The sequence below is a fragment of the Columba livia genome, chromosome 3 (genome assembly GCF_036013475.1).
Source record: "Columba livia isolate bColLiv1 breed racing homer chromosome 3, bColLiv1.pat.W.v2, whole genome shotgun sequence".
NCBI lineage: Eukaryota > Metazoa > Chordata > Aves > Columbiformes > Columbidae > Columba > Columba livia.
The window spans coordinates 7,227,006-7,244,594 of record NC_088604.1 but is presented as its reverse complement, the minus strand read 5'-3'; the positions used below and the strand labels follow the sequence as shown (position 1 = coordinate 7,244,594).

Below are 17,589 nucleotides of genomic sequence, written 5' to 3'. Positions count from 1 at the left end.
GCTGTAATACCTCATATCTGTTCTAGTTGTATATTTAGCATAACACTGTATGAAATGACAAGAAGATTGCATTGGACACTCTGGCAACTAAGTAATTACATCACCAACATTTCTTGCTATTTCAATTGTCATTCAGGCTCTACAGTCTGTCAACAATGTTGTGTTTTCCATCAGTTTTATGAAACATTGCTTATACATTTTCTGCAAATGTGTTTTTAGGCCAACATTTAAAAGCCTGTCATTGCACAGCTACAGCTGCTGAAAGCGATAATCAATAAAGGACAATAATGAGTTCTACCATGTTTCAACAGGAAAAAATGGTTTCAGTAATAGAGTGATGCCTCACGAGGCACCAAAGTGAATTTTTCCTATTGCTCAAAATATACTATCAAGACTCATAGAACCGTTTGGATTGGAAGGGACCTTAAAGATCACCTAGTTCCAACCCCTGCCATGGGCAGGGACACCTTCCACTAGACCAGGTTGCTCAAAGCCCCGTCCAACCTGCCCTTGAACACTCCCAGGAATGGGGTTCCACAGCTTCCCTGGGCAGCCTGTTCAGTGTCTCACCACCTCACAGTGAATAATTTCTTCCTTATATCTAAATTAAATCTATTCTCACAGTTTAAAGCCACTACCTCTTGTCCTATAACGAACAGCTGGAAAGAGTGTCTTGCAAATTCATTTAAACAGCTTTCTAACCTGATAACACTTAGAACCTATTTTAAATGAGATAAGCATACAAATGAGCTATAGTTGTTTAAGATTAATCACTGGTAGATAAGAGAAGTACTTCAAATTCTTTTAATCTTTCAGGTTTAAGGGACAACATTTATTCCCCCCCCCCTTAAAATTAAGTTCAGAAGAACTTAAGTTAGGGGTTAGAAATCTTAGAAATCTTAGAAATCTTTTTAATTTTTAAATTATTGTTACATCTGTTAAAACCTATGAGATAGTATTCAGGGGCAAAATATTTCCACGTGCAGAATTCTAGGAGATAGTAATTTGAAAACACGCAACTTTTATAAACCAAACTCAAAATAGCCTCCACATCTTTTAGCCTTTAAGTTCTTTCCAGAGTATGCACGCCTGAGAATTACAATAAAGATTAAATCCTCTTCCCTCAACCATAAATTGAAGGGGTTTTGATAATACTGTTAAGTGACGTAGCCTCTTGACTTCAGTTTCTCACCTTTTCTCAACCGAGTTAACGCTTTGTTTAGTTATAGCCCTCTAGATACATATAGATACATGTAGGTATATATAGATATAGAAGCTACATGTTTTGTTGATGGGTAAAGTCCAGGTTTCACATTTAGAAGACCATAGCTCAAGTGAATGAGGCATTTACTGTTACCAAGGAGTGAGGAGAGAACTGGCTGATCCTGGAGAAACCGACTGTGAAAGAACTGAGCTTTAAATACAACCCCTTGGGGGCTGAAAATCATAACTTGTTAGTTACTGACAGAAAATACAATCACTTCAAATTACTGCTCAGTCCCACTGGTCTCAATATTCAGGAATTAAGACCAACACATACCCATGTGTCAATTCACCCCACCAGACACCACTAAACTCAGTGAACTTGACCTCCAAGGAGACTGAGCTATTTGGGACTGCTTAAACCAAACAACTCTTGTTGTATAATACTGCAATTATTTCCACAATTTACTGAATATATCTACATCTCCAGGTCAGACTTTTTTTCCTATGTCTGAGCAAATCCTTGTTAGAAATAATTAATACAGAGCATATTATAAATGAAGGTGCACATTACTACAAAGAAAAAAGATAACTTTTTTTTTAATCACTTTTTCCCTTGAATATTACACAGCCATCTTAAAGCAAGTTAATTGATGCTTAAAGATGCTGTTCCCAAAGCACACTCGCATTCCAGCAGTATTTAAGTTGAGGATCATTATGCTGTTTTAATTCAAGTTTTAATTCTCAATTGACACGGTTAAACATTTAAGTTCTCCATGTTGGACAACTCATGTCTATGAGAATAAGACTGAAAAGAGAAGGTATTAAATGGAAGAATAATTTTATATCCAATACTAAAAACAGCTCAACTCTGAGCATAACATTCCTAGTGATAAAATTCAGACTATATGACTTCAAGATCAAGACCTTCACTGTAAATTTATTGGCAGTGTATTGGTAGCAAGATAGGGATCTTCATACTTAGCATCAGTATTTTCTGGAATACAGTTAACTACTTAGCGTTCTTCCGAAGACAAAATTCTTCACAACTTTTGTAGTACTGCAACCATAATACTCCCAATTTTGCCCAAGATTTAAAATTACTTTGCTAAGGGTTTACAACAAACAGAAGAGCACCTGTGTCATCCAGAGTGTCCTGTGTTTCCCCATCCTCCGTCAGTTCCAATTCTTTCACAAAGTTTGAAGGAAACAACCCTGACTTCCCATTTAGTGTTCCACTCCACCAGCCTTCTTCTACCTGGATAGAAATATTTTGCACATTAACGATAGAGCAAAAGGAAATACCTATCATAGCATCTATAAAACTGTACGAACAACTTTGGGAAAGTTCATATGACCACGATTTCTCTTTCAAGAGACCTACCCAGATGTAGAAACAGCAGACAAAAAGAGCAAGAAAATTATGTACTGTCACTTCTACCAATGATCTTGAAACATGAGACCAGCCCTATGCCAATTAATTCAGAAGACCAGCAAAATGTTAATCAACTTACTCCAGATAAGAGAATACACATTACACATCTAATGGAAGAAGAAAATATTAAACTGTTTATGAAATAAAGATGTAAATTTTAGCCTGGCTTTCTAAGGAAATGTGTATGTAGTCTTGCTGTCCATCTGTCTTCTCTAGTTTCTACCAGTCCCATTCCCACTGGCATCATATCCATTGAACAGCTTCAACCAATTTTGGTCAGAAGACCTGAGCTTCAAATATGCGATTTCTATAGATGATGTTGGGTAGAACAGAGAAAAATCCTTAAGGATATCACGGAGTAATGGAAAATGAACGCCAGCTCTAGTGTGTCAGAAGACACAGATACTTTCCCACCCGAGATGGCCAGATGACAAAGGCAGCCAAGACGCATGAGGATTTTGTGGTGGCACACAGCAGCCCTAAGGACAAAAGTCCGTCGGACGCCAAATTTTGTTGAGTTTGCTTTCACAAAATAACTGATTTTTGTACTAGAAATAAACCTGTTCAGGAATTAGGGAAAATAATAGCTCTAATACTGCTTAAATACTCAGTTATGTGCCTGGATACCGGTGGGGTATTTATATTGCAATACTCCCAAATTTAATGGAACGTATATCAGGAATATCGTACAGGTCAAAGCAGAACAAGCAAAACTGGGGCATGCGTAGGTGACGGTGTAAAACCATGCCAGAAGACTGAGCAAGAATTGTGCTCCTAAGTAGGAGCAGTTTTCAAAATGCCTTAAATAAATCAAATGTATTTACCTAATAAGCACTATTTAAAATTATAAATCAGAATAATTTTCAAAATACTTCATTTGAATTGTTCCGTTTCAGGGCTGGTAAGCTGCTTTTAGATGAGCAAGAAAAGCGGAGGCGGGGGTTGGAAAAGCAGTTGTTGACATTATCTTTTTTTAGCCCTGTTTTATAGGTCACTACGCCTGACACACAGGCACAGTTTTGAAAGGCCGGCCCAGCCCCAGGCAAGCGGAACACACACAAAACCTGGCAGCTACGGAGACAGGCGGGCACTGAAAAGAGCGCTGTTCTTTTTGAAGACATCCTGGTGTTTAAATGTCGCTTTGCTGCGGATGGTTCAAATTCAAAGCCTGGTCCTCTGAAATAAATTTTAAGCACAGATTACTGACAAGTGCTGCCCAGGCTCTGGCACCTCAAGCTTCACACAATATATTACAGAAAACTAAAATTCAATGCCTTGACTCACTCAAGAGCCATGAGAAAGGGACTTCTAATGAGTAGGATACAGAAAAAGACTTGAGCATCCATTTATTCTTCTGCCAAGAAATAAGGTCAGCAAAGTACCTCACAGACTTGCAAGGCAAAGCGACGCCAGTTCACAGTCAGTGAACCAAAAATGTATTGAGTGTACTTGCTTTAGCCTCCTCACCATGCTGTCTTTAAAAAACCTGACTATATACAAACTAAATTACCAGAAAAGCTATCTTTAACTGACATTAAAAAACAGGTTAAAAAAGTTCTATATGCTTTGATGGACAGTATCTGTGCATCTTTGAGCGCTAGCAACAGAGATGATGATTTCCCAACTCTCATTTTCCATTTAAATCTTACCACATGATACAATTTCCACAAGAGGGAGTTACAGCTCTGGTACACGCATCAGCATTTCTGAGTGGCAATTCCATCAACTTATTTCTATAAAATGATGAATACTCAGACTTGTAAACAAAGGGCAGAAAAAAAGGCTGAAACAAGAAGCTTTGCCAATCTGATGATTATTTTTTTGAATAAAAACTCCATGAATAGAGTTCATATGAATTTCGATTATGCTTGATAACACAGTATGCAAATACTACAAATATAATACTACAAAAATAAATCTATTTAGTGCTGCATCTGGTGGGGGGGGAGATATAAGGAAGTTTTACAGCAATGACAGTTATCACATGCACTTTGTACGTGTGTTTTGCACGCAAAACCCACAAGTTCTGTAAACAAAAAGCCCTGCAGATTCAACCAGCATAAACTACAAGAGTTTTCCTCCATAGAACCTATTTCTGATCCTTGTAGCCTGATCTCTTCAACATTAGACATTTAATTTCTGAACACATCTGCCTCCACCTTTGATTTTACAATCAGTAGTGTCAGCTGTAACTACTCAGTTTATGAAAACAATTGCAACTGGTAGAACTGATCCCCTTGTACAGCCGGTTTTACCTTATTTTCCCCATGAAAAGGGTGATCAAATGATCTTTCCTTGAAGTAACAGCTATGAGTGATCTAAATATGTACAAATAGCACCTTTTACATATAAATGAAAGTTGAGACGGTCTCACAGTAGTGAAAACAAGTTTCCTAAGACAACTTACTCCAGCATATTGCACAACCAATGGATGGTATTTTCTACCATCGCTCACATTTCTGGTCCATCATCTTTGTGAAACAGACTCAACCAACATCTGTCAGGTCTAGTGTAGACCATCACAAAACCAGTGCACAAACAGCTATGTGCTTGTAGCTCACTGCAATATTCTTCTACCTGGCAGCATTTGCCTAAAAATGCGATTGACAGTTTTTCTCAGAAGCAGCGAAGGCTGGGTACTACAAATATGCATTGTCAAATCATTAGGAAAAAAACACGGGGACTGACCAAGAAAAATTAAAGAAATAAAATAAAATAAAATCCACGTTTCCTTAAGGAACCAGATGAGGAAATGCTTTGATCTTTTTGTTTTGTTTGGCTACTTGGCCATCTCCGATACATCACACTGAACGCCTCTCTCAAAGTCATTCCAGATGTTGACATGCGTGACCTGAAATGACAGTTCTTCACAACAGTTTACTGCACAAGCATGTTACGTTGGACCATTTGAAGTCACGACTGCTGTGTACAGGCACTATCCACAAATTAAACTAGTGAGGTTATCCCTTAAACACACCCCCACACAATGGTATTTACGAAACTGTGAATTTAGCGAGCAGGTTTGACAAGTCACTTGCTCTGTTTATTGAAGGAGAACTAATTCTACAAGTCAGCGGTGCAAATGAATCTAAAAGTGTAACTTTTTCCTTGCTAGGAGAATGGAAAAGTCCTTCCTGGCAATTGTTGGGATCCCTAGAGCGAGTACTCTCTTCAAAAGAGGTCATGCATGTGAAAACACATCCTCATAAAACAACTTCAAAAGCATCACCAGACACATAGATGGCAAGAAAGGCTCAATTTTCTCCTTCCTCCAGCCATCAGGGAGGTGGGAGGAAGAGATGGCACCAGTGAAGGTCAGACCATGCTGTGCAGACTTACACCTAGTTCTGAAAAGGTTCTTTCCATGATCGCTCTGTTCTTTTCTGCATTTTTTCTGACAGATTTCACTCTTACAAGAGATGTTCTTCCCACATACTCAACCCTCCCACAACACAAGTTGCTATTGAATGGAACAGATACCAAGGAAGCATGTAGGTAGGAAAAAATAAGAAAATCCACCCCCGCTCCCAAGCCCACACTCTAATATGTATTGGCCTTTGCCACCAAAGTATAAATGTCAAGACATATTTTAAACTGTATTTCTTATCCGGTGGAAAAAGAAACCAATATAAATAATAATGTGTTGTTGAGTTCTTTTGTATGCTCTGGAGTTTTGTGCAAGTGGGTTGATGTATATTGTACTATGGGTACAGGATTCTGTGTTGAATAGTGTTACTATTAGTTCAAAGCTTCAATAAGTTCACAAAAAAGCATGAAACAGGAAAATCAGGTCAAATAACACTTTTTACCTAAACCAACTCTCAACTTAAAGGCAACTGGTCAGTTTTAGCATAAGCATCCTAGAAACAAGGATCACATAGACAGGGTCAAAGAACTGTAAAAGTCTTTTGAAGAAGGAATCTGTTTAAAAGATCACAATTTATTGGTGCAGTGATCATACAGTTCCCCTAAGCGCCCAGCATTCACTGATTTAGGATTAGATCCTGAGAGAAAGAACTCCTAAACCATCAGCTTTAGCTTCAAAAACACTTCCTACGCTGTTTTTCCAACATCCTTGTAATTCAAATAATCAGCTAAAAAAACAGGTTGACTTTTGGCCATGCAAAGAGACAATCAGCTCTGTAGAACAGCTCACCTCTTCAGTGATGTCGATCACATCCCCCAGCTTGAGTTCCAGCTCATCCTCGTTCTGCGGGACGTATTCAAAGAGCACTTTGCACTGCCGCTTCTTGGACCCTGATTCAAGGGAAATGGCAAAAGTAAGAAGGCTTGCAAAGAAAAACTACTCCACTCGTCTCCCCAGGATAAAACGTGTCCAGAACACCCATAAATCAGCCCCAAGAGCTACGCAGCGCTTGCTGCTGGTTTTCCAGTTTGCTTGTGTCACTTTAGGCTGGCTCTGTATCTTAGAGCTTGAAAACCATTGAGCTTCACAGACTGCTGATTGCAAACGAACACACACTACACTGCCAATTACCAACATGCCATAAAAAACATGTTGACACAAGCAAGTCAGATAAATCCCCAGCACAATAATTTTCAAGCTATTTCCTGACCAAAATCTGCAAGAATGACAGTTGTGGTTGCTGACATTCTTGTGGTCGCTGCCAGTTGTGGTGTTAGCACTTGCTTGGAAGAAAATGTGCAAGTTTAAGCCTCCTTAAGGAACGCTAAACGGAATAACAAATGTTTTGTTCTGCACGACTCTGAAGTGCAAGTAACCTTTCTGTCCTCTAACAAAGACCTTGCTAATTACAGGTCTGAGGTAATGTGGACATTAGCTTGGATCATATTTCAAAATCCTAACTCATTTTTATCTGTGAATGCAAAAAACCCCTCCCTTTTCTCTGTGTGGAGTCAAGAAATGAAACCGAAATTTCAATTAGCAGTGCCTGACACTGGCAAAGTTAAAATAAAGTGCAGTCGTTAGATGTTTGCCACGTATCATGAAAGCTTTGCAGGCATTAAAATGACAAAATGACATCCTGAGAGGGAAGAGCATTGACGTGGCTTCCAACAAGCCCTCGAGCCACAGCAGTGCAAACTTAACAATTGCCCGATTACTCTGCACATAACCTGGAGTGATGCTGCTGCTGCACCTGGAGAGTTTAGGCTTTTTCTCTTCCAGAAAAGGCCACACCAAACATGAGTTTAGGTGAAAATATGAATTAAAAGCTTGAACTTGTAAAGCTTAAGCTTGTAGGAGCTGTATAATTTCCATGCTCTCTCTTTTACTTTGCACTCCTTCCATAGTCAAGCTTCAGCAGTTAGGATTAGCTGGGTAAAAACATTTCAAACACAGATGCTGCCTCCAAGATTGATCCCTGTTTTAACTAGAACTGCATTGAAAGTCCAAAGATGGATGTTTAGAAGACAAACACACCCGGTGTCCTCTGTACCAAACACACCAGTAGCCGAGTAATATTCGGCATGTAAAATTTCTGAAAGAGTACTCAACAAATTAAGAATTTTCTACATGCTGGTATCCTGTCTCTGCTCTAAACAGCTTAAAAGGGGCAGGAAACAAATAAAGCAAAAACATGAAGCTCAGTGGGTTATTTCTAATAATATGTAATTGCCCGCTCAATACTCTCATCTTTTAACTCCACTGAAACTCAAACATCAGCCAAGGGGGATTGTTACGTTAACAGTAATTACAATAAATGGTTCACTGGCCTTTACTACCTCCTACAGCGCTTTCAGGGCTCCTCCTTTGTAGGAGATTAACTGATAGGAAAAATAAAGACGAATTAAAAAGTCATGGCCATTTAGTATAAATCTGATCTCAGCATCCCTTCTTATATTGTAACTCTATCTAAATGGGGAAGACGGGGACAAAACAAACCCACAGATGCATTTCACATCCAGAACTGTCTCTCCCTTAAGCTCTGCTTCCATTAGTACCCAGTTTAGGAAGTACTGCCCTTCCAGTTTTGGAAATCCCTGGATTAATGCAGGAAGCCAACCAACCTGCTCAGAAAACAATGTTCCAGCTTCACGTGGTGCAGCAGAACCACTGGGCTGGCAGCCCCCAGGTAATTCCGTCCCTTTCCAAAACAAATTGCCTGGTTTCAGGTTTTGTTTTGTACAGGGTAACCCAAATTTAGCCCTTTGTTGCCATAATTTAGCACACCTCCTGCATTTTCCTTTTCCTGAATAAAGGCAGCTGTCTAACTGATAGGAATACTGCCTGCAGCTCACAATCCACCTGGTATAAAATACCTGAATTCAGCAAGAGAACAGCACAAGGAACTTCGCAGAGACAACCTACCTCACTGCACATGGGAAACTTGCTAGTATAGCAGCTGAACTTTGTTTTTAACGTTGTTAACCTCATTTTACCAGGTTAGGAACCAGAAACGGAAAGATGATTAAGCACTGGAAAGCTTTTGAAGGGAGTGAGCGATTGCCCAGGCGCAGAACAAACAGGATCTGCAGGCGCTGTGTAAACAGCCTTCCAGGAAAAAGGGAACAGCAAGTAAAACGGAAACGCAGAGACTGCCGTTGTGCCAAGTAAACAGTTGTGTGTGCTTAAAGGAAGGTGCTTGAACACCATTTGCTTCTACGCTGTTTCCCCAAAAATAAGACAGGCTCTTATACAATTTTTGCTCCAAAAGATGCTTACTTTTGTACGCTTGGGCACTGTTTAAATTGACTTTTTTATGAACTGTAACTAGGGCTTATTTTTGGAGTAGGGCTTATATTTTGAGCATCCTCAAAAATCCTGAAAAATCATGCTAGGGGTTATTTTTGGGGTAGGTTTTATTTTTGGGGAAACAGGGTAGGAGAATGAGACAAGCCAGAGCACTGAAGAGTTGAGACCAAGTTGCACCTACTATCCTGGTCACAGCCACCAGCGTGAAGACAAGACATACTGAGTATGGATCATTCTGGGATTGGGGAGACCAGAATGAGTAGCTGACACTCAAACTTTCATCAGATCATGTTCATAGAATCATAGAAAACTTTGAACTGGAAGGACCCGCAAGGATCATGTTGATTCCCTTTCAGAGCGTGATTGCACTAGTTTAAGAACAGCGATAATCTTTCAGACTAGATTTTCAAAAGCCTGCAGATGCAAATATCTAGCTGGCACATATGTGCTGTTGCCAAGATGCATATACAGATCAAATTCACTAAAAAGTGATTTTAAAGTTAACATCCTTAGTTGCCTGGAAGAAGTTTTCAGCAAATTTGTAAATCTGGTGGCCCCATTTCAGGGCTTTAAAAGAAAATCAGTGACTTTTCTTCTTTTACAGGAAAAAAAAAATCAGAGCATAAACATCCCAGAAACAGTAAGTTCTAAATGTCTTCTTTTAAAAAAGCGAGCTTGAATGATAAATGACTGCAAGGTCTTATAAGAGGATAGAAGCCAGAGTAATTTACAGCAATTTACAGCAAGACTGAGGTGTCCAAATACAAATCAGAAGCCATTTTATGGATGCAGGGAACACTAAGCTTTCTGCTCTAAGTTTCAGTCCTCTTAATTTAAATACTGGCATTAAAACATAGAAACCACAGATACGAAGGCACCAAGTCTGCCCTCCTGACTATCCTGGAGGCTGCAGTTACAATCAAAGGAAGATGACTATTTTTTCTTAGATGCCACCAATTCAATTCCACCTTATTTGACACTAGAAGCAAGCCTACCGAACAAGAGGAACCTGAACTAGAACATCTTTCTTCATCACAAAGCCCTGAATTTGAAGCAAATCTTACATGTTTACAAGCAATGAGCACAGGAAGATCTTTGGTTGTTATGAACAGGCCTGCAGGTACGTGACAATAAAAGTAGAGCTCACGTGAAGTTACAGAACAGCTCTCTGGAATCTGGAAGGGGCCTAAATCCTGTTCCCAGGAAAATTCATCCCTATTGCTGCCATTAAAAATACATATAAGCTTCCTGCCCATGCACCCAGGAGCAGAATTTGGCTTAGAATCGAAGTTTTTCTCCTATGTCTCTAGTTTTCCATACAACCTTAAAACTAAGTCAGATATTAAATAATTCATGTTTACTAAATAAGTGCACGTCAGCATCTTACGCAATTGATTAAATTGGAAAGACTACATACTCTTCTTGAAGCTTTTGGATGGGGGATGAGGCTGAAATCCTCCTGCTGGAAGCCCATAGGTGCTCATGCGCTGCACAAGACTCGCTACATTTCCAGATTTCTCCTTCCTGAGTGGTACGGCATCATCCTTGGGCTCTATGTCCTTCTTAACCTCCTGAAACAAGAGATTGAAAAGACTGAGAGTCTATTTAAATTACCCAAGAGGTCAGTGTTTTTAGACAGGCACTAACAGATTTCAGGTACTTACCATTTGGTGTGTAATGATGTATTCTACTCAAAAATTACAGCATCCTGCACCAAAACATACTAAAGGCTTTAATAAACTTGACCCTTCTGTACAATCATGTTAGTAAACAGGTAAGCTGATGTGCTGATAAAATTCAGGAACGGGGGCAGTACTTTAGCCATCTAGTCCAACCTTAAGAAAAGCAGCTTTGAGCCCAGAAATCCCATATTACAACTTGTAAATCACAGCTCTTAATTCATAGTAATTGAGTATTACTTTGATAACAGACCCATAGGGTAGGGCACTAGATAAAATATTTTAGTACATAAAACTGCATTAGGTTATCACCTCTGCCTTGGAAAGCTCAAGGGTTGTTTACAGATAAGATTTAATCATGGTGCTGAAAGACGAGTGGAAAATAAAGTGAGATACAAGAAATTAAGTGGGAGGAAGTGAGGTGAACGGTGGAAGGTGGAAGTAACAGAGACATCATTTTTCTGATAACTGTCTCCTACCTTCCTGTCTTTCTAAATTAAGGTGCTAGCACTGGAATTGAACAGGCCAAACAAGACTAAGAAGCCTATAAACAAGACAGCATCAGTTCTTGAAGGAAAAGGCTGTGTACTCAGCAGTTCCTCTACTGCATCAGCTCCTTAAATGAGGCTCCAGGGGAGAATAAATACTCTGAAAGAACGAAACCATCACTTCGCACAAGAAGAAACCCATTAAGTCAGATCAATGGCCCATCTACAGCAGAACACAGTTCCCAGCAGGCACAATCCCAGGTGCTCTTTAGAGATCCAGCCTGCAACCCAGATCCTCCCACACTCCCAGGGCACCCATAAGGGTTTCATTAGGGAGACACATCCCTTCTCCCTCTCATGTCTGTGGATGAAGCTGTCTAATTCCTTTTGCATCCATGGTCCTGTCTCCTTCCACAACTTCCTTGGGGACACACACCAGATATTCACATAAAGAAGTTCCCCTCTCTCATCTGCTTTAAGACAACACCCTACTAATCCCAGTGCATGCTCCCAACCACAGCATTGAGTTTATCTCTACCTCCACAACTGCGCAAACCTTAATTATTTTCCCCCTTGGCTTTATGCTCTCAACTGAAAAGTCCCAGCCTTGTCAGCCCCCATCTCACCAGGCAGCTGCTCCATCCCCTTAACCCTCTAACCACTCATCCCCACCCTGGTCCCAACAGATCTCATTACACATAAAAACATAGAATCATTTCAGTTGAAAGAGACCCTCAAGGTCATCCAGTCCAAACATAACCTAACTCTGGCACTAAACCACGTCTGAAGAACCTCAGCTATGTGCCTTTTAAAGCCCTCCAGGGATGGTGACTCCACCACTTCCCTGGGCAGCCTGTTCCAATGCCTGACAACTCCTTCCATGAAGAATTTTTTCCTAATATCCAATCTGAACCTTCCCTGGTGCAACTTGAGGTCATTTCCTCTTGTCCTATCACTTGCTACTTGGGAGAAAGTATTCTGCCAATTATTTGAGCTGTCACAGCACCCAGAGATGAGGCTTTATGAAAACTGAAAGCGACAAAACCAGATATTCAGGAGCTGATGCTCAGCTCGCAACTGGCAGTTGCATGTAGGCATGGTATGGATTACCTTTTCTTCTATGCATTACTTGACACTTACGTACCTCCAAGCTCCTCTGACAGCTTTTCTGCCTGCTCAGCCTCTTGCCATCAGCGTGGCACTGGAATACTGAAAAGTTTAACAGCACTCACAAGACGGGAGTTAATTCCCTCTCTGGAGATGCTGAACAAAGCTGGTACTACCAGCAGCTCCTGGGAGATCCCACTGCTGACTCTCCTCTCTCCTGACAAGTCACCAATTAAGTCCTTTGTTTCTTATTCTTTAAGCAGCTTTCTATCCATAATTTTTTCCTCCAGTCTCAGAGCAACTTCATTCCTTCAATAACTTGATGGAAAGCTTCAAAGGTTTTCTGAAAACCCAAGTGTGTTACATCCACTGGTTCTCATCCATCTGTGTGCTCAGCAAGACCCTCAAAGACCAACAGCTTTCCCATCACCTCAGCATTACTTTACAGCTTTTTATGATCCACTTCAGAACAATTCTTGCATCCACCATCAGTAGCCCCTGGTTAACAACTCCATTAGTCATTGCAGCTGTAGCTGCAATAGAATATTTAATAACCTTTGAAAACAATATTGATAATGCATACATATATATATACATATATACACACACACTTACTAATGTCATGTGAGGTCTTAAACATGAGTTTTAAGACAACAAAACGCATGCATTAATAAAATACCAAGAATATGAGAAACTTATTCACCAGGACCTATCTGGTGCTTTCTGGAACGTTAAAACAAAGGTTATTTACTCCACCTGCCCAGCTGGAAAGCTCAGCAGGTCTGCAAAGCTACTGCTGCTTTCAAACCTACCACAAAAACCTCAAGTCAAACAGTCCAAAGCATCTCCCAGTTTCCCAAAAGAACAGATGAAGTAGAATAAGCAAGCCTACAGACAGCACAATCTTTCCTCCCCCTCATCTACATTACATGAAGAAGCTTCTCATCAAACAAGCAAGTAGATTCTGCTGTTACCTTCCTTCACATGCAGAGAATCCTGCCCTGGATATCTGAGTTCTCTTGAGATCCCATCTTCCAAATTAAAAAACCAACCAACCAAACAGAGCTCTAGAATAACACAGCATCATGTCTACTCCTTGTTTGAGTAGACATTTCACATTTCAAACACTTTGCTATTCTCAATCTTATAGCTGTTTTTTGGGCAGTTATTTGCAAGTGTGACAAAGCCTAAGGAATTAAATTTGGCTATCGGTGAAAAGGTTGCCACCTCCAAAACACCTTTCTAGCTCCCTCACTGACACAGCCATTCTGCTCAAAAGAAAAGCACTTGAAAACTTGCCTAGAGTGAATCTTTCCCTGGTATTTTATACAGCCTCCAAAAGCTTCCAGCGCCAGGAACTAATGCTTCCCAAGTTAACTGGTTTATCAATTATAACGCTGTGAGGAGTCAGCTCCAGGCTTTGTACTTCACACAAGACTTCAGAAGAGGCTGCTGCAATGATTCTGTGAAAAGCAGAGGTGCAAAAGCAAACTAAGGAAGACACGCAAAGGCAGACTGGTCAAAACCATGACATATTTCTAATAAACTAAAAAAACAAACCAAAACCAAAAAAAAACCCACAACCCACCACACCACACCAAATCACACACACAAAAAGAAAACCACACACCCACACACAAATCACGTCCAAATGATAAAACAGGTTCTAGGGTAAGCATCACCTTGACCAATAATTTGAAGTAAACACACATTATACTATTAAGCAAAGGTAAAGTAATTGATAGGTTACAAACAACAGGAAATGATTTGAGACAAAGGAGGGACCACAACAAAAGACCAAAGACCCAAAAAAGGAAAGGATGAATGCTTGAGCATCGCCAGGCTTGAGTCAGCAACTGAAGTGGTGGCAGGTAGGAAATACTCAAAAGCCTAACAAGAGACAAGCAATGGCAAATTTTAACAGTAAGCGTAGTGGGATTAGAAATTAAAAACTGAAATAATTATGTGATCATTACACGAAGAAAATCTTCCAGTCAGATTCAGAGGCTGAAGATTTATCGATGAAGAATTTTATCAGCAGAAACCAGAATGATCGGACATTGGGAGAGATTGTTAACACCCTTTCTTCCTAATACGGCTAAAATGTGAAAGCTGAATACTTCAGTTTGTAGTTAGGAATAACTGTCCTAATCTAAGCCATACCAAAGGAGAGAGGATGCAAGGAAAAGATCAAGGTGACTACAGGATAAAAACAGGAGTAGGGAGCTGCACATGGATCAGATTTAGAATGAACAGACATTGGTAATGGACTGATATCTGCTGCGTTTGACTCAGTCAACAGCGACATTTTAGTTCATGTCTCAGAACGCATGCCATGACCATAGCCAGCACGTGAAGCTGGTTTGCAACATGGGGAAGGAAGATAACAGAATCACAGAATCACACAATCGACTGGGTTGGAAAAGACCTCAGAGATCATCGAGTCCAACCCTTGGTCCAACTCCAGTCCGTTTACTAGATCATGGCACTAAGTGCCATGTCCAATCTCAGTTTAAAAACCTCCAGGGACGGTGAGTCCAGCACCTCCCTGGGCAGCCATTCCAATGCCTGACCACTCTCTCTGTAAAGAATTTCTTTCTAATATCCAGCCTAAATTTCCCCTGGTAGAGTTTAAGCCCATGCCCCCTTGTCCTATTGCTAACGACATATAACCACATAACCACATAAGAGTCTACTGCTACATCAGCTAGTGATAAACACAGAAAAAGCAGTTGTTGGCTCATTCATGCACTGCTTACTAACCCCTTCTTCTGTACTTCTTTGTCAAAACTAGGTTTAACTTATTACCCTTCAGAGCATCCTTGTAAAGTAAGCACTTTTTTTTTCTTCTTGTTAATGAGGAGCTGCAGCATTAATTATCCTTCCTCAGGGCATTAAGAAAAACACATAAAAAGCAAACAAAGTTGAAGTAAAGGCAGGAATCCCTGGTCTCCACACCCACGTGTGGTCCACTACACCACAAACCTGCATTTCACATCAGTCCTGTCAGCAGGAAACTGCTCTAAGAGTCATTTTTAAAAACACATGTGAGGATCCTCTGACATTTGTACCCATCACCACTGACAGCGACTTCATCCTGAGCATCATCACGATGACTCTCTGACCTTAGGACACACTGAGGTTTTACAAAGGCAGTCACTTCTAAACGAGACATGTATCGGTTTGGATCTCTGAAAATTGATGCTAATCGATACAAATTTTAATACATGCCCTATTAATAATGCTAATAAGAGTCTTTAATTCTTGCATCTCTGCCACAACAGCTGGCCTGAGTTTCAGTGGTTGGAAAATGACTCCGCCCACAGGTCTCATCTCTATAGCCAAACTAACAGAGAGAGCCTGTGCTGCGACAACTGCAACAAAAAGCCTCCAGGGCCTTTCAGCTTGTTTTGAGATGAGGCCACCACCAGCTGCCCGCCAGGAACAGTGACATGAAAATCTGACATTAACTGCAGCTGGAGATTTGAATATTTTTATTGTGCCAGTCTGCAGCAGCTCAAGGCTTGTCAGTGTTTCCATTAGCAACACAGATTTTATGCATCTATGACTTGGCAGTAGAAGGTCAATACAGACTGTCTCTTGGCTTAAAGCATCCTCAATGGGGAAGTAACCACTCTCTCCTGTTACAAACTGCAGCACTAGTTATAAAGGTTTGAAGTTTCATAACACAAAATCTGCCCAAGTTACTACATGTTGATACACAAAAATGCATATAAATCTAACTCAAGAGCAAAAATAGACTGGGATGATCCTAAGGGGCTTTTTTTTTTTTTGATTGCACCTGTTTAACAGTTCCTCAGTGAAATGGATATGTTTATATATAAAACTCTCAAAATCGTTTAGCTACAGAAATGCGTGAAATGAGAATTATTCTTCTTTACACAGAGACAAAAGTCTAACACATCTAAGTTTATCTATAGCCTCATGTAGCCCAATAAAATAAACAAATTAGCAAGTGGTCCTGACCTACTCTAAGCAAGGAAGCAAGAGGCCCTCCTACCATTAGCCACTTGCCCAAGCATCGCTCCTGGGGGGTCAGCAGGATCCTCCCCACTTCCCTCACCAGAAGCAAAGGGCATTAAAATCAGTGGGGCACTGGCGACAGAAAAAGGAGGTCAGACCATCCGAAAAGGCATGAGGAATTGATTGTTATAAATATGAAGTCTATTCCTGAATTATGGGGCACAGATAAGTTCATTACCCAGCAAACCTAAATCCTTAGCTAGATTCGCAAAGCATAAATATTAAGACTTCAACTGCCCAACTCTTTCTATATATGTCATTATGTTGATACCAAGTAAAATCATCTTTAGACTTTTCACATTATTTCCACTGTAAACTGCGAAACATCAGCTTGTATGCCTCCACATATAATTATCTCATCTCTTTTCTTATCATTTGCTCATCTCTTCTCCATTAGAACAGCAATAAGGAACCCATGGACTGGCACATTCAGTACATAATTCATATTTTACTGGGCAGAAAATAAGGAAGTCAGAATTGAACTCATCACTTACTTTAGGGCAGAAGGAGGAATTGGAAGCTTATGTAAGGTCCTCCACCCGGGTCAGGGCAACCCCGGTATCAATTCAGGCTGGGGATGAAGGGATTGAGAGCACCCCTGTCAAGAAGGATGTGGCAGCATTGGGAGATGAAAGATTGGACATGAGCCGGCAACGGGCTCTTGCAGTCCAGAAGGATAATTGTATCTTGGGCTACATCACAAGCAGCGTGTCCAGCAGGTGGAGGGAGGTGATTCTGCCCCTCTGCTCCGCTCTGGTGAGACCCCACCTGCAGTTCTGTGTCCAGCTCTGGAGCCCTCAGCACAGGACACACATGGACCTGTTGGAGAGGGGCCAGAGGAGCCACAGAAATGATCCGAGGCTGGAACAGCTCTGCTGGGAGGACAGGCTGAGAGAGTTGGGGTGTTCAGCTGCAGAAGAGAAGCTCAAGGGTAAACTTACTGCAGCACTTCAGTAC

At 40.6% G+C, this 17,589-nt stretch overlaps 1 protein-coding gene across 2 annotated transcripts in view; it reads right to left on the bottom strand.

Moving 5' to 3' along the window:
• Window positions 1-17,589, bottom strand: part of CD2AP (CD2 associated protein) — an 86,811-nt gene that overhangs the window by 32,150 nt on the left and 37,072 nt on the right. For both annotated transcript variants that reach the window (XM_065055738.1, XM_065055739.1), the window contains 3 exons: window positions 10,732-10,885; window positions 6,795-6,895; window positions 2,341-2,461 (listed from right to left, as the gene is read on the bottom strand). In XM_065055738.1, the coding sequence (XP_064911810.1) occupies window positions 2,341-2,461; window positions 6,795-6,895; window positions 10,732-10,885 (376 nt within the window). The remainder of the gene's footprint in view (window positions 1-2,340; window positions 2,462-6,794; window positions 6,896-10,731; window positions 10,886-17,589) is intronic.